The following is a 23,987-nucleotide window of genomic DNA, read 5'->3' as shown; positions in this document are numbered from 1 at the left end:
TCCCATGTGGATAGGCTAAGAGTGAATGTTGTTGCCAATATGATCTTATCTGTGCCCACAAGTGATCATCGAAGATTTACAGCCCTAAAACTGTCTTAATGGCTTTGGAAAATTAACTGTATATCTTCAGAACATATAGAATTTGTCCCTCATACCAAAGAACAAACAAGGAGTAAACCTGTTATGACTTAGCACAGAACCAAATCTCTGCCCTTAATATGAATTTGTAGGCTTCCATGGCTGGTGTCATTTTGGATAAAATAATTTTGGGTATTGGGCATGTCATTGTAAACTTCTAAAATAACTAGAGTGCCAATGTTTCAACCAACTTTCTGCAGTCCTCTTCAGGGAAATTCACTGGGGAAATGTTGGCAATTAGCTTTTGTAATAGTTTACCATGATGTGGCCCAATACCCAAAACTAATTCATCCAAATCTCTGCCCCTTTACACAGAAAATGTAAGGGTTGACCATTCAGCAAAAGTGATGGAGTTTTTTAGTTGCAAGAAAGCTTTTGTGTCTTTTTACTCTACAATACAGAAAGGACCACTTTTAGGTTCTGCACCTTAAATGGTAAAAATAGAAACCTTATAGTGTAACTTTCTTGTCCATCTGTCTACCTTCCCAATTCTTAAGACCCCTTACTCTCAGAAACGGGTTAGGGTACCAATCTGAAATTTATGTCACATCCAAAGTCTATGGTCCCTTGGCAGTGTGAAAACTTAAGCTTTCAAGTCAATACAATAAAAAAAAGTATGGCCATTTGTATCACATATTTTGGTAGTCGCAAACTATTTTATCAAAACACATAATTTACTTCCCATTGATCTAGAATCATAAAATTTGGCAATAAGCAATGTTTCACTGTACAAGCAAAGGAATAATCCAAAAATCATTAACTACTAATTATATCAAATAAAAAATTTCTTTGTTGTGTGCAGTTGCACTCGCTAGTGAGAGTGGTGGTGATAATAAGCCAGGAGGCCGAGTGGACACACTGCTAACTGGAAGAAAGGCATTTATTCAGCTGTAATTGCACATTAGTCATTAGCTCAGCAAGGTAAACATGCCCCACTAGCTGTGATCCTAGAGACTGTTTCTGTCCAGTGAGAAGATGCTTGTGTAGGTGCCCCACAATGTTGGAAATGCACTGAAGGATGGCTGGCATCCTCCAGGCCATGGTCATGATGTCAATGGCACTGCTTGTTGTGCTGTGAAAGCGTTCCCCAGGGGAACAGCCTATCATTGGGACTCAGCCCATCATGCATTCACCATGACGGTGTGTGGAGACCGCTGGCAGGAATTTGACAGTGGTTAGCTCAGATGGCAGATCCTGCAAGGAACTCAGAATGGACAGTGAATTGCTCAAACCGGACTCAAACTCTCAGTGGCTACTGATGATGCCCAGTTGGCTCGTCGTCTCTCATGGTCCTGTGGTCATGATGGTGCTGCTGGACTCTGAAGTGCCTCTGCCTCAAAATTCTGACATATGCATATGGCTCTGACAAGTATTTCTTATACCAAAACCTGACACCCAGTCATGTAACCCATAAAAGGCATCTTGCCCTGGTGTAGTGAAACTGAACTGCCTGTTACAGCTATTAATGCCATGTGGTGCAATTTTCCGTAGAGTACAGCTATCCTTTCTGACAATGCTATTACATACATATTATTCTGACACACATGACGCTCTACTGCAACTACCAGCCCATGGCTGCTATTGCAATACTTCACAGTGGCTTCCTTACAACTTCTTATTAATTTCACTAAAACCCGGGTAGTGACACTACATTGGCACTCTCTGATGAGAAGACCTGGCCCTTCAGGTCTTGTTAAGACCTAGTTCTCCACCATCACTATTTCTACCCGTAATCCCTGGAATAAGTACCTGTTACTTCACTAGATATTCTCAAATGCTGTACAATTACTACAATAATTTTTAGAAACTACATAAATTTATTTCTCATCTCTTGCTCATATTACTTGATCTCAAAACATATCTCAAGGGTCCCTTGCCCTGCTCAATAGCTCAAATTTTACAAAACATATTTCACTGCTAGGCTCTTGCCATGCTTATGCACTAAGAAATTCTAATCCTCCATTGCACATTTACAAACTAAAATGGACACCCTTTCTTTCTCAACAAATTATCCTTAACATGTAAACATCAACAAAACACTGACTGGCTCCATTGAACTCTTCTACCTGGCATCCTGTCTGTTTGCCTGGTGGTTTTTAACCCTTTATTTTGGAACAACTTTCAAAACATTGCCCTTGTAACAATAATTCCTCTTATGCTTCTCATGAAAAAGTACTCCTAAAACTATCCTCATGAGGAAACCAACTGTTGTGTCCATTACAAACTGAATTCTTGTCAACACGCTTCATTTTCTGGTACTCCTGCTCGCCGAAAACAACTTCCTAGCCCCTGGTGGAAATATATCATGCAAATTACTCCTTAATGCCTCTGTCCATTGTTTAACTGGTTTGTTTTGTACTACATGCATCTCAAAACATTTGTACACTGGTAACAGCATTTTGCCACTGAAGGTTAACTTTAGCAAGATTTTCAGTCAGGATGTTTACTTTCAGGCTCAGTTTACATACTTCAGTCAGTTCACACTTATCACATGCCTCAGACTTTGACTGTGCTATAAACAGTTTGCTGTGCATGTCAGTTGCTTGTTCTGCAAAGCTGTGGGCCAATATTTGCACCCACACTTCATACTAAACCCTTGGCATTCACTCTTCAATAGTCACCCTGTCAACTTGATCACCCACCTACAAACTCATTTCTTCTTCCTTTCCCTCCATTCACTCTGCTTCTGAGGAAATACATGAGCCTGCACCATTTCTGTCACAACATCTGAAGTACAACTCTTAACCACTCCATGTGCAAATACATCGTTTGCAGTTACACTCTGCTTGACACAAAAATCATCAGCACATGCATTTCCCTGTGCGTTTGGCTCAGGCCTCCATCCTCAGCAGAATACCCATTATGACCCAATGGGGCACATACTACTGCACTTAAATCACCAACATTTCTGTCCTCATATTTAATCACTTTGGTACAGCCAACACTCATTCCTGTTACCTCAAACACTGCAATTCTGCTGGATATCAGAACTGGTACTTCTCGCTGCCCTATGCTTAAATACTATGGCTTCTTGCTCTTCACAAAAGAAAATCAATTTACAAGAAGAATTAACCATAACACCATACTTACTGTCATTTAATTACTCTCACCTGACTGGTTGCGCATAATTACTACTACACTGAAACAATGACTAAACTTAGCTGCTTCTCCTCCTGAATCACTACTCATGGTTAACAGTTTGTGCTACTAGACAATTAGTCACACCTGCTGCTCCTGACACCCATATTACCTATATCAACCAGTTAAAAAACTAACACTTACTGACTTGCCATGACCCTGCAGTAAAAAAAAAAAAAAAAATAAAATAAAATAAAATAAAAATAAAAAAAATAAAAATAAAAAAAAGACAAAACTTTACCGCTGGATGGTGGTTATAGGTGTCATCTGCTGTCACCAAATGGTGTGGTGACGTGCTCAGATGTCTCCCACTGACACCACTCTGTAGAGTCCAGTTGCACTCAGTACAGTGAGTGGTGATGACAAATGGGTCAGGAGACCCAGTGGATACACTGCTGGCCAAAAGAAAGGAGTTCATTTAACTTTAATTATAATTTGCATCAGTAGCTCAGAGAGGCAAACATGCCTCACTCTGTTGACACTGGCTGATGCTGTCTCATGGATGGCTGCTTCCGTCTGGCAAGGACATGCTCAAATAGGTGCCCTGTGATGCTGACAACAGGTCAGAGGATGGCTAGCTACCTCAGTAGCCCATGGCTGTGAACTCAGTACTGTTGTGATGGTATTCCTCTACAGAACGGCCCCTCATCATGTCTCAGTCACATATGTGTTCATCACAGCAGTGCATGGAGACAGCTGTGTATGGAACATGATCTGCTGCCCTTTGGCAGGATGACAGGTTAGGGGCACTGTGGCACCAAGTTCTGCAAGGAACTCGGTACTGGCAGTGGCTGGCCCAAAGCAGACTTGAACCCGTGGCTGCTACTGGCAATGTCCAGCTGTCTCATCATCCAGAATGTTCCTGGCATTGTGGTGGTGGTGCTGAACTCTGAAGCGTCTCTGCTTCAAAATTCAGATCTATTTATATGACTCTGGTATGCATTTGTTACACCAAAACCTGGCACACAGCTACTTAACACCCCAAGAATCTTTCCCTGGTGCGGTGATATTGACCGGCCCACTATGGGTGTTACCATTGCACAGTACTATTTTCCAATTAATATGTCTAGCCCATCTCAAGATCCTTGTATATATATGTAATTCTGGCCCACATATGACCACACTGCAACTACCAGCCCACAACTGCTATTGCAATGTTTCACAGTGATTTTCTTACCATGTCTTATTAATTTCACTAAAAACTGGGTATTGACATTACGTCTTATAGGATCACTTTGTTGCCAGTCTGTCTCTCTGCCTGATTGTTAAGAGCCCTTTTTCTCGGGAATAAGTTGAGGTATCAAGTTGAAATTTATGTCACATACTAAGATAAGTCAGTGTAGTCAAAAGATATGACCATTTATGTCACATATTTCAACAGTCACAAACTCGCTTTTCTAAACTTATATGCTATTTCCCATTGACCTAAAATAAAAAAAAAAATTGGCAAGAAGCATTGTGTCATGTAAAGTAAAGGAAAAAAATTAAAAATTGTTAACTTGTAATTGTATATATATAGGGTGTATCTGAAATGAATGTAGAAAATTGGAGGGTTGGTACAGTTGGTCATAACAAGCATCCCTTAGCGTATGGCAGTAGGCATCATTGAACAGTGTCAGGCACCACCAAGAGGGTAGGCACACAACATGCCATCTGAGCCATCATGGTAGCAGGCCTGCAGGGCAATGTTTACAATGTATCTATAGCATCAACGTAAATCAGAAGTTGAGGTGAAGTTTTATGGCACTTATTTGAAAACAGTTACAACAAGTGCTTGAAATTATTCCCTCTTACTTGAATGCATGCTGTGCAACAACACTGGAGTGACTGTCACACTCTTTCAAACACTCTTGGCAAAGTGGAAATTTCATTGGAGTCTGACATAATGTGTGCTATCAGCTCTTAAACAGTCTCAATGGATGTTTCATAGACAACAGATTTCAGGTGGCTCCAGAAGAAAAAATCAATGTACGTCAAGTCGAGGGAACATGCAGGCCATGCCACCAGCCCATTGCACAAAATCTAGTTCTCACCAAAGACTTCATTCAAATGTATTTGCACTGCTTGTGCAAAGTGTGCAGGTGCACCATCATGTCGGTACCACATTTGCTGTCACACATTGAGTGGAACATGTTCCAACAATTCTCGCACAGTTTCTCATAAAAATATGAAGTATCTGTTTGCTTTCAGTTACTGGGGCAAAATGTAAAGGACCAAACAGATTACCACCTACCAAGCCAGACCAAGCATTGACAGCAAAGCAATCTTAGTGACAATGATTTTCCTGTGCACTCACATTTTGATTGTGGCTGTTCAACAATCCTCTCATATAAGGGATGGCTCATCCATAAAACTTACGAAGTTTGGAAAGTCTGGTTGAATGGCACACCATTGCAAAAACCACTGGCAGAGTTCAATTTGACATGAAAAATCATCTGAGTTAGGGTGTGCACCTTCTGAAGATGGTGGGGTGCAAATTATTTTCAAGTCACATACGCCAAGTTATGGAATGACTTCACCTGTTTCCCATTCAACACATCATGAGGTTGCTGAGGATGTGTTTTCCAGCAATGCTAACACCTCCTCTTCAAGCCCTGGCGCACACAATGTGCATTGACGACCGTGCCCATCAGGCCTTCCCACCTGTAATACAAAATGAATACACCATGGTTTCGAGTAGGCCTTAACAGCACATGTGCCTTTATGAGAAAGTGAACCTCTCTCCTTTAGGGGCTTGTGGATGGCAGTAAAAGTGCATGGATCTGGAACTCAACAATTCTGAAACCGCTAAACGTGCAAACATTGGGCAGTGTGAGCATTTCCATCTGCCATCCCATAAGTACAGTGCATGTCTGTCCTTTCCTCCCAAAACTAGCACCACATTTCCTGTCCGTTCCACACAGTAACAAACATAAGAATGTTCTTCTTTCATCGCCAGCTGATGCAGGGTGAACCAGACTCTACAGTGAGCACAGGTGCTGCTCTCTATGCAACACCTATCAAACAGGCATTTGCACAGGCAAAAGCAAAGCGTTCACATCCCAGTAAGAGGCTGAAAATCCACAGTATTGTTCCACTTTAAATATCCACAACTATGTAGACTACAGCATTTGCAAATAAAAGTCATAAAACTTCAAGCCAATGTCTCTTTTACCTTGATGCCACAGATACAGTGAAGTTGTTGCCCTCCAGACCCACTACCATGACAGCTCGTATGGTATGTGTGTGCCCACCCTCTTGCCAGCGCACGATGTAGTTCAATGACGCATAGTGCCATATGCTAAAGGATGCAGACACGGGTTCCTATGTGAAATATGGTTGTTATGATCCACTCTACCGGGCCTCTCACTTTCTAGACTCATTTCAGATACACCCTGTGTGTGTGTGTGTGTGTGTGTGTGTGTGTGTGTGTGTGTGTGTGTGTGTGTGTGTGTGTGTGTGTGTGTGTGTGTGTGTACATATATCCATTTGTTATCCGTTATCCATCTATCTCTCTGTCTGTCTATTGAGACTCCCTCTCAGAGATGGGTAGAGAACGGAGTTGAAATTTATTCCAAATGTTAAGGTTTATGGTACCTTGCCGGCATAAAAAATTTGAGCTTTTAAGTCAATGCAATCAAAAGTTACATCCTTCTGTAAAGATCACTTTTTCTCAGGAACAGGTACAGGTACCATGCTGAAATTTATGTCAAATACTAAGGTCTATGGATCCTTGGCCATGTAAATAATTTAAGCTTCAAAGTCAATGCAGTCAAAAGATACACCTATTTTGATACTTGAAAACTCTGTTATCAAAACCTATAGATGGACTAAGTACATACATGTTGAGCCTGTTGGTAAAATGCATGCCTACAAACCAAGGTGTTGCAGTATTGAATCTCAGTCAGATGACAGATTTGTCAGTTTTTGTGTTAATCTAGTTTTCACTTCTTAGTGACATGAAGGCTTGCCAGAAACAACAGTGTTTTGGATTCCAGATTAAACAGTAGGCCCCCTTTCCCAGTTTGATAACTGGGGTAGGTTAGGGACACACAAGTCACCGAAGTGGTGTCCAATACAAAGACTTGCAGCAGGCCACTGAGTCACAGAAAACTATTATTATTATTATTATTATTATTATTATTATTATTATTATTATTATTATCATCATCGTCTATGTAGATAATTAAGTTTGTACTGAATCCTCAGAACGTAAGTCCTACTCACACTCATCCAGTATTTTTAGGTAATAATTCCTCTACTGCATGTTCTCATTGCAATCTGAAAAAATTGCATTTTGTACTTTATTTCAATCTGCACTGTACAGGATTTTGGGTGCAACTTTCTGCTGTCTATTTTCTGCAGGGGCAACAGTCTGAATGATTGAGTTATCTGGCCTTGTAACACTAACCAAAACGGCCTTGCTGTGCTGGTAGTGCGAACGGCTGAAAGCAAGGGGAAACTACAGTCTTAATTTTTCGCGAGGGCATGCAGCTTTACTGTATGGTTAAATGATGATGGCGGCCTCTTGGGTAAAATATTCCAGAGGTAAAATAGTCCCCCATTCGGATCTCCGGGTGGGGACTACTCAAGAGGACGTTGTTATCAGGAGAAAGAAAATGCATTCTACGGATCAGAACATGGAATGTCAGATCCCTCAATCGGGCAGGTAGATTAGAAAATTTAAAAAGGGGAATGCATAGGTTAAAGTTAGATATAGTGGGAATTACTGAAGTTCGGTGGCAGGAGGAACAAGACTTTTGGTCAGGTGAATACAGGGTTATAAATACAAAATCAAATAGGGGTAATGCAGGAGTATGTTTAATAATGAATAAAAAAAATAGGAGTGCGGGTCAGCTACTACAAACAGCATAGTGAACGCATTATTGTGGCCAAGACAGACACGAAGCCCATGCCTACTACAGTAGTACAAGTTTATATGCCAACTAGCTCTGCCGATGATGAAGACATTGATGAAATGTATGATGAGATAAAAGAAATTATTCAGGTAGTGAAGGGAGATGAAAATTTAATAGTCATGGGTGACTGGAATTCGAGAGTAAGAGAAGAGAGAGAAGGAAACATAGTAGGTGAACATGGATTGGGGGTAAGAAATGAAAGAGGAAGTTGTCTGGTAGAATTTTGCACGGAGCATAATTTAATCATAGCTAACACTTGGTTCAAGAATCATAAAAGAAGGTTGTATACATGGAAGAATCCTGGAGATACTAGAAGGTATCAGACAGAGATTTAGGAACCAGGTTCTAAATTGTAAGACATTTCCAGGAGCAGATGTGCACTCTGACCGCAATCTATTGGTTATGAACTGTAGATCAAAACTGAATAAACTGCAGAAAGGTGGGAACTTAAGGAGATGGGACCTGGATAAACTAAAAGAACCAGAGGTTGTACAGAGTTTCAGAGAGAGCATAAGGGAACAATTGACAGGACTGGGGGAAAGAAATACAGTAGAAGAAGAATGGGTAGCTCTGAGGGATGAAGTAGTGAAGGCAGCAGAGGATCAAGTAGGTAAAAAGACGAGGGCTAGTAGAAATCCTTGGGTAACAGAAGACATATTGAATTTAATTGATGAAAGGAGAAAATAAATGAAGCAGGCAAAAAGGAATACAAACATCTCAAAAATGAGATCGACAAGAAGTGCAAAATGGCTAAGCAGGGATGGCTAGAGTACAAATGTAAGGATGTAGAGGCTTATCTCACTAGGGGTAAGATAGATACTGCCTACAGGAAAATTAAAGAGACCTTTGGAGAAAAGAGAGCCACTTGTATGAATATCAAGAGCTCAGATGGAAACCCAGTTCCAAGCAAAGAGGGGAAAGCAGAAAGGTGGGAGGATTATATAGAGGGTCTATACAAGGGCGATGTACTTGAGGATAATATTATGGAAATGGAAGAGGATGTAGATGAAGATGAAATGAGAGATAGGATACTGCATGAGGAGTTTGACAGATCACTGAAGACCTGACTTGAAACAAGGAGTAGACAACATTCCATTAGAACTACTGACGGCCTTGGGAGGGCCAGTCCTCACAAAACTCTACCATCTAGTGGGCAAGATGTATGAGACAGGCGAAATACCCTCAGACTTCAAGAAGAATATAATAATTCCAATCCCAAAGAAAGCAGGTGTTGACAGATGTGAAAATTACTGACCTATCAGTTTAATAAGTCACAGCTGCCAAATACTAACGCAAATTCTTTACAGACAAATGGAAAAACTGCTATAAGCCGACCTCGGGGAAGATCAGTTGGGATTCTGTACAAATGTTGGAACATGTGGGGCAGTACTGACCTTATGACTTACCTTAGAAGAAGGATTAAGGAAAGGCAAACCTACATTTCGAGCATTTGTAGACTTAGAGAAAGCTTTTGATAATGCTGACTGGAATGCTCTCTTTGAAATTCTAAAGGTGGCAGGGGTAAAATATAGGGAGCGAAAGGCTATTTACAATTTGTACAGAAACCAGATGGCAGTTATAAGAGTCAAGGGGTATGAAAGGGAAGCAGTGGTTGGGAAGGGAGTGAGACAGTTGTGTATCCTCTCCCCAGTGTTCTGAATATAGGGCAAACAGTAAAGGAAACAAAAGAAAAATTCGGAGTAGGTATTAAAATCCATGGAGAAGAAATAAAAACTTTGAGGTTTGCCGATGACATTGTAATTCTGTCAGAAACAGCAAAGGACTTGGAAGAGCGGTTGAATGGAATGGAAAGTGTCTTGAAAGGAGGATATAAGATGAACATCAACAAAAGCAAAATGAGGATAAGGGAATGTAGTCAAATTAAGTCGGGTGATGCTGAGGGAATTAGATTAGGAAATGAGGCACTTAAAGTAGTAAAGGAGTTTTGCTATTTGGTGAGCAAAATAACTGATGATGGTTGAAGTAGAGAGGATATAAAATGTAGACTGGCAATGGCAAGGAAAGCGTTTCTGAAGAAGAGAAATTTGTTAACATCGAGTATAGATTTAAGCGTCAGGAAGTCATTTCTGAATGTATTTGTATGGAGTGTAGCCATGTATGAAAGTGAAATGTGGATGGTAAATAGTTTGGACAAGAGGAGAATAGAAGCTTTCGAAATGTGGTGCTACAGAAGGTTGCTGAAGATTAGATGGGTAGATCACATAACTAATGAGGAGGTATTGAATAGAATTGGGGAGGAGTTTGTGGCACAACTTGACTAGAAGAAGGGCTCGGTTGGTAGGATATGTTCTGAGGCATCAAGGGATCACCAATTTAGTATAGTAGGGCAGCGTGGAGGGTAAAAATCGTAGAGGGAGACGAAGAGATGAATACACTAAGCAGATTCAGAAGGATGTAGGTTGCAGTAGGTACTGGGAGATGAAAAAGCTTGCACAGGATAGAGTAGCATGGAGAGCTGCATCAAACCAGTCTCAGGACTGAAGACCACAACAACAACATTTTTGTGCTATCAAGCATACATAGACACGAAAATGTAAAAACCACCTAATGCACACTAATAAGAAAAGAAAGTTACCTTGAAAAAATATAACCTGTAAATACATAGCAGTTTGTTACATTCATGAGGTAGGTCCCACATATCATGCTAGCTTCAGCAGAAGACTGCCATAACAATTTTTCATTTTTCATTTCAATGAATGTTGTTCCAGTTTTCCCTCCTAGTAACACTGTGGTTGCTAGCTTTTGTATGTGGTGTCACTGTGTGTAGTAAGTGCCAGTGTAAGGTGTGTTCACTTTTATTTTTTATTATTCCTTTTAACTACTTGATAAGATAACTTGGATTAGAATTGTATAATTTTGTTTGTTATATCCTATGTTAGATTCCTCATGATGGGCTGGTCCCCAACACCATTTGAATAATATACAATTTGTAGGCAGCTTAAAGGTATTGCTAATGATGTTCATGAAGTATATGGAAGTTGTGGAGCAGCATGCATTCTAAATGTTCATTACGTACAATGTTACATGTAGAATACTTTAAACGAGAAGAGTGAAGAAATAAATTGTAATTAGCAAAGAAAGAATTCTTTCTTTACTTCATAAGAATTTAGACAATTTTTACCTACCATTTGTTAGCTTGGTAAAGACACTGGTTTTTTGTTTTCTAAATTAATATACATTATTATGAAAGTGATGGCTGCTACTCACCATTTTTATAGCAGAGATGCAGAGTCACAGATAGGCACAACAAAAGGATTGTCAAAAAAACCCCTAGGCCAAACAGGCCTTCATCTGATCTAGACAACATACACACACACCCTCACGCAAACACAGGTCATACACACATGACCACAGTCTGTGGCTGCCAAGGCCTTTGTGTGATATGTCTATTGTGTGTGTGTGTGTGTGTGTGTGTGTGTGTGTGTGTGTGTGTGTGTTTTTCTTTCTTTCTTTTTTTTTGTCTAATTCTGATGAGGGCCTTTGTTTGAAAGCTTTGTCTAACAGTCCTTTTGTTGTGCCTATATGCAACCCAGCATCTCCGCTATATGATGAATAGCAATTATCCTTTTCATAATATTGTCATTATTTCATCCTGGATTTTCCACTGTTTAATACACATTAATAACAGTGATTAGAATGTAAGTGTTTTATAATGTACTCACTGTTCTGACGAAACATGTACCTGCACATAATTCTTTTGTGCAGTGGTTATCGGCTACATTAAGGTGGCTTAATAAACTAAACAAATACACAGGGTCATTCACATTGTAAATTATAGGTAATTAAAATGGAGGGTAGCACACATGAAATGGTGAAAATGATTGATTACTACATGGCTAATTAAAGATAATAATATGCAAATAAAATACTCAAAATAGCATGTATTTATGTTCCATGACTTTCTCTCCAACTGTAATTAAAGAAGTCATGACTCTAAAATACTTTGAACAAAAAAAATGTAGTTTGGACAGTATGACTACTACTGTTATTTAAATGAATCTAATTAAGAATACTTTTAATACAGCCAAACTAACAGCGTTTGCAGCTATTAATATATTTAATTTTTCCTTTTGAGTAACTGCATATTGGAATAAAGCTGAAATACAATCAAAGGAATCTTCTTGAAATGATAATAAGCCTATGCTTTACTGTAGTGAAGACAGAAAGCTATTTTTAAGCGAAACATTAAAATCAATTTTCACATACTTACGGTAATGCTAAAATCGCTTGCTGTATTGCACTTGGAATGCACAGAATAGAAGAAAAGAGATGTAAAGTAGTAGACTTAATACAGCATATGATTAAGCAGAACACAAAAAATCTGTATAATTTTTACATAATTTTACTGAACACAATAGAAAATGAAAATTCTATTAAGTTCATATTTGATATCATCTGGAAAGTGCAAAATAGTCTAGCTATGGATTCATGGCTTAATTCGTTCATTCATTCGAACACAATGTCACATAAATCCCATTGTGAATCTCATGGATGTGAAATAAGCAAAATATTACATAATAGACACAAGTGCTAAGAAATTCTTGTTAAATTATGAAAATTACTTCTACATTACTTTATAGACAGGTTGTTTCATGTACCACACACAAGCCATGACTGGTTTTTGAAGGAACCATTGCTGGAGAAGCAAGCTCTGATAACCATCTATGCTCAGGCTGATCCATTGGAATGTGGCAAATAGTGTATCAGTATAACAAAGTGATGTTGATGACAGGGGCTATCCTACTCATAATACTGTCATAGATGCATCGACATTGTGTGCTCTTGCATGAAATAAGTTTGGCTCTTGGAAAAAAGATTGCAGTATATTACAGTATTCACATTCCAAACAGAAGTTACAGTTTAAATATGGTAAACTGTCCATAGGCTAGAAAGTCATATTAAAGAGATGAACCACTGCTTTCACCAACTCACAAACATTCCACAGCATTAACCATCTGGATCCCTACTTATCACTGTTGATGACACCTCACTATGCACCAACATCCCCCGTGACCATGCCTTTGCTGCTACAAAACAGTCTCTCTCCTGATGCTCTTCTGACTCCAACCTCACAATTCTGTTCCTTATTCATTTGCTTAATTATCCCCTCACACATAATTACGTCTCCTCTGAGGGTAAAATGTACAAACAATTCTGCAGCAGAGCCATGGGAATGTGCATGTTACCCTCCTATACCCACCTATTTATGGACCATCTAGAGGAAACCTTCCTAGCCACCCAGAACCCTAAACCCTTGTCTGGTTCAGGTTCACTGATAACATCTTCATGAGGTGGATCCACGACTAAGACACCCAACCCTCCCACTCCTCCACAGTCTCAACACCTTTTCCCCCATTCATTTCACCTGTTCCTCCTCATTTCAACGTTCCACTTTCCTGGACATTGGCCTTCACCTCTCTGATGGCCTTGCTCATCTCTCTATCCATATCAAGCCCAATATCAGCAGTAACTGCAATTTGAGTGCTGTCATTTCTTCCACAATAAAACATGAGTCCCATAAAATTTGGACACCCATGAGTAGCACATCTACTGTGGCAAGAATTTCCTTGCTGAGTATACTAAAAGTCTTACTAAGATCTTCACAGGCATGCACTACCCCCCCCCCCCCCAAAACCAAGCTCACAGACAGATTTCCTATGCAATATCCTCACACACCACTAATCCACCAACATTTCCAAAAACCAGTCATAAAGGAACACCTCTCATTGCCCGACATCATGTTGAACTGTAACAGTTGAACCATGTTCTCTGGCAAGGATTCAACAATTTATCATCGTGCCTAAAAGGGCCCACCCAGAATTCTTCCCACCCAATCTATGGAACATCATGGCCCATTCTTATTTCACATCCACTCTCAACCCCTTGCCACATGAGGAGGCCCAGGTGCAAATCCCTGTGGAAGACCCTGGTGCAAGTTATATCTGATAAATCCAGCATATCCTACTCTACTCGTATCATGCTTATTCTTTCCCACAAAAGTCAGGGCCACCTGTGAAAGCAGTCATGTTATATACCAGCTCTGCTGCAATTCCTGCAAATCATAGTATGTGGCCATGACCACAATCAGCTGTCTACCTGACTTAATCACCATAAAAAGAAACTGTAGCCAACAGCAGAGCTGACTACTCAGTGGCAGAGCACACTGTAAAGCAAAACGTGCTCTTTAAATGGCTGCTTCACAATCCATGCCACATGAAATTTTCCACCAGCTTTTCTGACTTACAAAGATGAGAGTTGTCCTTGCAACATATCCTTCATTCCAGAACTCATCCTAGCCTCTATTCTCTGCTACCCCCTTCGCCTGCATCTGTCTCCCCTTGTCTCTAGACCCTAACTTCAATCATCATAGATCCACCCTCCATTCCACACATTCTCCCCTCCCTCCATTCTGTTACCCCCTCAAATCCACTCCTTCATGTCATCATCATCATCACTGTGCACTACACAAACTCACCATGTGATGATGCCCATATAACATCCTCACATTCTTATCCTGTGCACCTGCTGCCGCTCCGTCCGCATTCCTATTCCCAGCTGCCAGTCACCCTCGCCCAACCCTTCCTCCCATTCTCTGCACCTTCCTCCCTTCACAGACACAACCCAACACACCACAACCCAGTCAGTGCTTTGACAGAGAAAGAAAGAACAATTTCAGGTTTAAACTGTCACCCAAAACAGCACACCAATAATTAATTTCAATTAAGTATTATGAGCAGCAGAACCCCCAGTATCCGTACATCATGATCCATTTTTGAATAGGAAAGAGAGACAGATTTGCATTACATTATTGGCTGAAATTCCCAGAGATGTTGTTCAGATACCTCATCAAGAATCATTTGCTTTCTTTGAAAAGCTGCCCCCTTTCACACTGTTTACGAGTTTTGTCTTAGATGTACGTGTTCACTCTAGGTGACTGTAAGGGCTATGTGTGTAATACAGGGTCATGTTTGTACAACAGAGATAGAGAGGGGGGGGGGGGGGGATGGAATAATGGTGCTAGCACATAGCCTATGTCTCTTGAATAGGACCAAAGAGGCTGCCAAGCTTAACGCCCCCACCCAACTAATGTATCACCATCAACAGTGCCAGAAGTTCTTATTTCATGAGACATTGTGGAGAGGTTTAGAATTTGTTCAAGAACAATGTGCAAAGTCTGATGATCAGGACCTATATGCAATCACCTCTATCCCCTTATTGGTAATTTACAAGTGGTGAAAATTTGAATCGGCTACTTATAAAATGAGTGCTTCCACACTGGCACACATAAAAACCTCTGCTACATAGGAACAATTGGAATGGGAGACTCATCATGTAGGACATGCAGTATGTTGTGTTTTCTCTTTGAACCAAACAAAACTGAATCATATGAGTATGTTTCATTTGTTTCTCTAAAATTATAGCACAAGGAATTGCTGAAAAGTAATATCTCCAGATTTTTTTATGTGAACACCTTTCTAGCTATTTAAATATAACAAATGCTGTTAATATTCTACATTTTTATTTTTCATGCTGTATATAGTTATTTCTCAACATAGAAACACTGCAACAAATATATTTCTCCAACAAGAGTCCAGTTGGTTGATATGGTCACTGTGGAAGATTGGCCTTTGTTGAAAGAGCCACAACATCACCCCTGCTTGCACTGCTCCATCACTTTAAAAGTGAAGTCGTTGTAGGTGTTCTTTAAGTTTTGGGAACAGGTGATAATAAGATGGGCCCAAGTCGGACTGTATGGAAGACGATCAGTGATAGTGAACCCAAGGCATCAGATTGTTGCAGGTGTCACAGAGCATGTATGTGTCTGGCACTGTGGTACTGGAGGAAAGGGCATTCCATGTGTGGATGGACTCTGAATTCAAAACTCAATTATAGAACACTATTTCTCATGCAACGACATTGTTATGGTACACACCACCTTGTTACATGCTACAATTGGAGCTTTCTAGTGGTAGATGGCTGCAAATATGTAGACCTGAAGAATAAAGTTGTGAATGTTAATAACAATAGTTTTATTTAAGAAGCTTTAAGGATTTTCACATTAAAATTTTGGAGGCATTACTTTTCAGCATACTCTTGTACTTTCGTGTAATATCATTCAATTTTCAGTTTATTTTCAAAAATATGGTGTATTAAGTAACACACATGCTATTTGGGGGAAACTTTTAGAATACAATACAGAATATACTTCACTAGGAAATCGTATTACACTCACAGAATAAAAATGAATAATAATACTACCGCTGAATGTTTACTATACATCTTGTGAATTACCATAAATCAGAAGATTAGATTAGATTCAGTTTTTGTTCCATAGGCCCAAAAATGAGATGATTCTCATGAGTGAGGAACAAGTCAGAAAGTTTAACATAAAAAATATAAAACATCTGAATATAATACTCACTACCCTGATCATTTGCCAGGAGTTTGTCGAAATAGGTGAATAAATTACAGTACACTGGATTACCTAATATTTACAGAGTTATTACTCTGTCAGAATGAAACATAGTTATGCACTTTTAATAAATTGATCATACAAAAAGTATCTAATTGTGACTAACTGCTGTCAAAACTAAAATCTAACAGACATTTTTACTTAAGGGGGGTAGGACGTCAAATGGGCCAACTTGGAACAGGAGAAGCACCACAGGACAGTTTTAATTTTCACTGTCTGTACTTTCACAAGTAAATTCACAAAACTTTGTCAGCATGACCAGCAAGGATTCAGGATTCACACTTGTAGCAGTGGAGGTTCAAAAACATAACAAAATAAATTTTTTGCATGTGAAATTTCATTAATTTTTTCACTTACTATTGGCTGCATTTGTTGCTATAGGTACACTTTTCTTCATAAATAAGAAAGATTCTTCGATGAATTTTGCACAGCATGTAAACCATACTTACAGGTGTATGAAACTGTAGAATCTTTCAAATATATTAAAAACTGTGGTAAAAATGGAGACAATCAACTACAAAATTTGAGTTTTATTTTCTAAATATGAAGTTTAAAATGTAACAGCTCATTCATTTTTTCATAAACTAAATAAATTCTAGAGTTTCATTCACCTGGGAGTATGGTTTGTCTGCTGTGCAAAATTCATCGAAGCATCTCTCTTACTTATCAAGAAAAGTGTACCTATAACAACAAATTCAGCCAATAGTAAGTGAAAAAATAATGGAATTTCACATGTAAAAAAATATTTTGTTATGTTTTTGAACCTTCACTGATATGAGTGTGAATCTGGAATCCTTCCTCGTCATGCTGACAGAGTTTTATGAAAATTATTTGTAAAAGTATAGACAGTGGAAATTAAAATGTCCTGTGGTGCCTCTCCTGCTCCAAGTCGGTCCGTTTGACGTCCTACCCCCCTTAAGCCCATCTAACACTCCCTGTTAAGATATTCACCAATAGAGTAGAAGGAGTTGCCTATCAAAAAGTCTTTCATACTCTGTTTAAACTGTGTTTTATCTGAAACTAAGTTTTTTGTTGTTGCTGGCAATTTATTGAAAATGTGTGTTCCTGAATATTGGACCCCTTTCCGGATCGAGGTAAGTGATTTTAGGTCTTCATTTATACTGTTCTTATTATTAGTGTTGACACTATGAATTGAGCTATTGGTTGGCAAAAGAGATATATTACTTGCAACAAATTTCATTAAGGAAAAGATATGCTGCAAAGCAGTTGTTAGAATACAAAGTTCCTTGAAAAGGTTTCTACAGGATGTTCTTGAATTTACACTACAAATGAGTTTTATTACACACTTTTTGCATGCTACAAACTTTTGCTTGGTTTGACGAGGTACCCCAAAATACGATCCCATATGATATAAATGAGTGAAAGTAAGCAAAGTATGCAAGTTCTTTATATTTATATCTTCTACATCTGACATCACTCACACTGCAAATACAAACTTGTTTAGGCACTTCCGCAATTCTGTGGTATGCCCTTCTCAACCAAATTTATTATTGAGTTGTAATCCCAGAAATTTAACAATGTCAACCTCTTCGATAAGTGTGTCTTTATATGTTACGCACATGCTGGAAGGGAATCTACACTCATGCTCATAAATGAAGGATAATTGTAGAATGTGGTGCCACACTATGTGACACTACACAAAACTGGCACTAATATCATAGGCACATAGGGAACACACATGACACAGATCTGTAAGTGCACGGTATTGGTGATGAGTTGAGAAAACTGTCCCGAAACACATGTGCTACAAAACACCACTGTTTCCTGTACGTGTACCCTGACAGACGTTTTCAGATGTGCAAATGGTGCCTGTGTGTTGAAAACGGCTCAAAGGGGTAGAATACTAGGGTGACTGGAGGCTGGTCAAACACAGCAAGTCATAGCACTGGCCCTCCGTGTGCCACAAAGTGTGAACTCAAGATTATGGCAATGATTCCAGCAAACAGGAAACGTGTCCAGGCGCTACAGTATGGGATGGCCACAGTGTACAACACCACAAGAAAACCAATATCTCACCGTCAGTGCCCGCAGATGGCCACGGAGTTCCGCAGGTAGCCTTGCTCAGGACCTTACCGTAGCCACTGGAACAGTTGTCTCCAGACACACAGTCTACAGACGACTGAACAGAAATGGTTTATTCGCCTGGAGACCTGCAAGGTGCATTCCACTGACCCCTGGCCACAGGAGTGCCCATAAAGCCTGGTGTCAAGAACACAGTACATGGTCATTGGAACAGTGGTCCCAGGTTATGTTCACAGACGAGTCCAGGAGAGCTTCTGTGAAGTTTGGAAAGTAGGAGATGAGGTACTGGTGGAAGTAAAGCTGTGAGGATGGGGTGTGAGTCATGCTTGGGTAGCTTAGATGGTAGAGCACTTGCCCGCAGAAGGCAAAGATCCTGAGTTCGAGTCTCAGTCCGGCACACAGTTTTAATCTGTCAAGAAGTATCATATCAGTGCACACACTGCTGCAGAGTGAAAATCTCATTCTGGAGTCCAAGTGTAGTCTGAACAGTGATTCTCACCAGGTTTTCATCTAGTGTGAACCAGGAACCATATACCAACCCCTTAATGTCCTTGAAAGGGACCTGTATGGAGGTCATGGTCTGATAGTGTGTGGTGGGATTATGATTGGTGCACATACACCCCTGCGTGTCTTTGACACAAACAGCAAACAAGAAGTTCATTTTGTGTACAACATAAAAGTAAAACACAAGCAGTGTGGTCTGTTGTCAAATCAGAGTTAGTAGTAATGAAATATGTAGGATTAAAGTGGATAATAGCTTTATTGCAAACCCAGCTGAAATGTCAGTGATGGAGCCAAGTATTAGAGTGAAGTAAATCTCTTTGGAATCCACCAAGAAGCTGAGCATCTTATGGATTTTAAAAAAGCCACATTAGAGGATGTGGAAAATGTTATACTATCATTAAAAAATAAAAAAACTGCTGGGTGGGATGGCATACCCACTAAAGTGATCAAAGCAGTGTGTGGCATAATAGTAACACCCCAAATTAAAATATTCAACTAGTCTTTTGAACAGGAATGCTTTCCTGATGTTTTGAAATACGCTGAAGTGAAACCTCTGTTCAAGAAAGGGTTGGGGGAAGACAAGTAACTATTGGCCTATTTCTATTCTTCCAGTCTTATCAAAAGTGTTGGAGAAATAAGCTGCAAACCAGATCAAAAACTTTATTGTAAAAAATGATATTATTATAAGTAACTAATTTGGATTTCAACCAGAAAAAACACTCTGGATGCAATAAATAACTGTGTTGAAAAGATAGGCAAATCATTGGATCAGAGGGGTGAAGTTGCAGGTATCTTCTATGATCTCAAAAAAGCATTTGACTCAATGAACCATGACCTGCTTATCCACAAATTATACAAGTATGGGCTTGTTGGCTAACATCATGTTTACAGAACAGAAAACAAAGGGTAACTATCACCTCAGATGCAACAAATTATTATTCTAAATGGAGTACAGTATCACAGGCTGTGCCTCAAGGCTGCATTCTGGTGCTGTTATAATGACGAACATACTCAGTAAAACATCTTTTTTTTTATCATATTTCAGTTCATTCTGGAGTTTCCTCTTCCTGGCACTAGAAATTTTTATACCTTGGGTTATCCATTTAAGTTTATCGGTAATTTTGTTGCATGCAGTTCTAAGTGGCAAATTTTTATCACATATTTCAAGAAAGCTACTTAAAAAATTGTTAAAGTTACTATTACTCAAAATATAGCTGTTGTAAGGCCATCAACCTCTCTTATCTTATTTCTAAGTGTAACTGAAAATTTTCATTGAAATTTCTTTTCATATGGCTTTTGTTACATGAAATTTCATTCTTAATTTTTGGTAGTTCAATGAATAATGCAGAGTGGTCAGAGACTCCTAAATCTATGCAAAATTTCTTCAAATACATAATTTGTTAGAATATTATCAATACATGTAGGTTGTGTAATGGATAGTTAATTTTTAGACTTCTGATGGATTTCAGTTACCTTTGGGAGAAAACAATTTTCAAAAGAGGAAATAACTTTATTAAGGAATGCTTTGCAATTTACATTTGAGTCAGGAGTACTGTAAATATGTATCCAGTTCATGCCTTTGAGCAGTTTCCTAATCTTCTCAATTTTTGACTGATTTATTGTTAACACAAAATGTTTCATGTAATTACTGGATAGCCCATTTACTACTGGATTTTGTAATATGACTTTTTGTTCCTAGATCTGTCTTCAATGACACTGTCAATAGCAGTCTCATTTACATAGCATTTACATACCCTAGTTGCAAAGTTCACAGTAGTAATTAATCTGATTGACAATGTTCCTGATCACAATAGTTGTTCACTGACACACCTTTTCAATAAATCTATATTCAAATCACCAGCAATCACTATCTCTTCATGTTTTATTATGAGATGGGACAACAGAGCTTCCAGGTTTTTTATTAAGATGTTAAAGTTTCCTGAAGGTGCTCTGTATATACTTACTATTATAAAGGACTTGCTCTGAGCAAAAGTTATTAACATCAATACTCTAGGACTCAAAACAGTTTCTGAGAAATGTGAGAACTCCGCCTTTCTCCATATTTTCTCTACAGAAGTAGAGTAACATTTAACATATCTATACCAGTGGTCACATGATGTTTAGAGAGGCAGATTATATCAACTGGTTTGCTCAACTCTAATTCTTCAACACAAATAAGCAACTCATTAAGCTTACCCCTTAGTCCTCAGATATTCTGATACAATAAGGATAACTGATTTTGTGCACTGGCTGAATTACAAATGGAGGAACCTAATCTTTCTGTCTGTTTTTGAGTACTTCCAGTTTCAGTCAGCGACTGTCTGCAGGAATTGTGTACATTAAAATTAGCTTTCTGGCTACCTGTTTTATCAGTGTGACAGTAATTTTCAGTCTGTCTCTGAACATTTTGTTTCTGCCATCCTTACCCTAAAAACAGTTGCTCTGTCACTTGTAACCACTGGTACTTTACCACTTGTGATAATGCCCCCCCCCCCTTCCCCGTAAGTTATTTGCTATTAGCACAGACAGTTTTCCCTTTCCTGTTGACGTGAAGGCCGTGCTTAGTATAGTCCCACCTACTGACAGTCTTAACAAGAACCACACCAATATGAGACTCCATACCTGATCCAAGAAGTCATTTCACCTCTAAAATAACTCTCCTAACAGAAGAGTTTCAATGAGGCCAGTAATGGTGCCTCAGTACATATATATGCCCAACATCAGTATGTCTCATTGCTGAAGCTATCTTTATCACTTCATCCTCAACTGAATAATTTGGATCCCTGCCTATACTGCTGCCTGCCCCACCCATTATTACCATAGTGTCTTCCTTTGTGAAGTCTTTGCAAAGTGAATCTACATCCTCTATCACCTGACCCACACTCGCAATAGGTTTAAAAAACTTATGCCCTGGTAATCTGATCCTAAAACATACTGCAGCAGTTGCCTAACATTTCTACCATGTGAACTATCTAACAACAAAACTTTCTTCTTCTTTACGACTTTTTCTGACTTCTTACCTCTCAAATACTTTTTGAAAGTTTGTTTCTACTCCTAATCTACTTATGGCTCATCAGTTTCCATCTGTTACAACACACAAAACCTATTTTCCACATTGACAACAACACCATCTGAGAAAGTTCTATTCCTATTTCATCTATAACCTGTTTTCATTTCCCACCTCTCTTTTCCCTTCTTCCCCCTTAACCTCTCCAGATCTTGGTTGACCTTATCTAGTTCCACCAGAAGGGCAACAATTTTCTCCTCCTGTTCTACTATTTTCCTATCTCTACAGCAAATCCTACACAACCAATGAGCCTTGTTTACTTCCCCAATTCCCACACCGCTACAGTCACCCATATGAAATATACTGCAACAACTCTCATACCATGTCCTGGAACTAACACTCCTATGGCAAGTCGTGCACTTCTCATCATGGAAAACAAATTTTAGTTTTATATACACAATATCAGGGCTAAAGTCTAGATGTCTAGATTGGAACCAATGCCAGCTAGGACAGTGTTTCTCTATTGTTCATAGGTTGGCAACATGTCAATTTTGTATACTGATGGGATGACAGTTTCACGTAACAACTAAGACATGAGAAAATAGTAAATGCATTTCTGGTAGCAAAATTAAAACTGCTCACTTCTTCTCAGTTGATTCATGGTTTTTATCTTTGTTGGCATTCTGTGATTTTCTTTTGAGTTGTGGCTGCCTATTTCATTAAGCTGGCTGATTTGCAGCTCCAATGAATTTTTCACATAAAAGGAAACTTTCTCTCGGGATGAAGGCTGTAACGACAGATTAATCTGTAATGTATGCTAAGATGCAGATTAGTTTGAAAGATGATAAATTCCTTGTAAGATATGAAGTCAATGAATGTATCATGAAAAAACATTCTCTTGATATGAAAGCAGAAGTTCAGAAGACAGTCAGTAATCACAAATTATGCACATGAAACATTTCTGTTGATTCTTATTTTGACTATATCTTACATACCATACATCTACTGTGTTTACTATGGTGAATATTTTTTGAACTCTTGTGAATACAACCACCTTTTTTTTCCAAGAACACATAGTGATTTGCACAGCCATATTGATGTGAGAATGTGACAATATTCCTTCATCTCTTGTCATGAAAGTCATAATCTGCCAGCAGCTCTGGTATTGTCTGTGTAGAGCCAGCATCTGCACAAATCCTTTTATTTTCATCATACCTGATAGTGAGCATAGATAACATTTCTGCACAAAACACATTATCTATGACACTGCTCAAATATAGACTTTTAACCAGTACGAGTTTTATTGAAATACAGCCTTGCATTCTTATTGTGCCATATTTGATAGAAGAAATTGTTACCTGATGTTTGACACATAGTCATAGAAGAAATCTTGGTCCACAGAAATATCTTTCCACAGCTCCCAATGCACATGAGATATGCAGTTTAGTGTCTGGTTGAACACGGAGAGTAGCAGTGATCTGCAAAATGCCAAAGCATAAATTATAACGTAAAGTGCCTGAATTCAAGATCTTATTTTCAAAAGTTACTACTGGCCACAAAGGAGAGGTATTCAATCTATGTCAGAGTTCATCACCCCATAAAAAACATCTGAAGTAAATGTACATGTCATATGACACTGATGGCTGGAATATCTTGTGGGGTATCACCAGCCACCTGCTGGAAAGACTGTTTTTCCTCCATGCACATTGGCTCTTCTGGATATGTGAGAGCTTTGTCATATAATACATACTTATACTGTGTTGGT

General features: G+C 39.0%; 1 protein-coding gene across 1 annotated transcript in view; it reads right to left on the bottom strand.

Annotated features, from left to right (window-relative positions):
* Window positions 1-23,987, bottom strand: part of LOC124788380 — a 381,270-nt gene that overhangs the window by 245,139 nt on the left and 112,144 nt on the right. The window contains exon 4 of the mRNA XM_047255646.1: window positions 23,581-23,700. Coding sequence (XP_047111602.1) covers window positions 23,581-23,700 — 120 coding nt within the window. The remainder of the gene's footprint in view (window positions 1-23,580; window positions 23,701-23,987) is intronic.

This window comes from Schistocerca piceifrons, chromosome 3 (genome assembly GCF_021461385.2).
Source record: "Schistocerca piceifrons isolate TAMUIC-IGC-003096 chromosome 3, iqSchPice1.1, whole genome shotgun sequence".
Lineage (NCBI taxonomy): Eukaryota > Metazoa > Arthropoda > Insecta > Orthoptera > Acrididae > Schistocerca > Schistocerca piceifrons.
The sequence above is the reverse complement of the archived record's forward strand: the minus strand, read 5'-3'. Positions and strand labels throughout refer to the sequence as shown.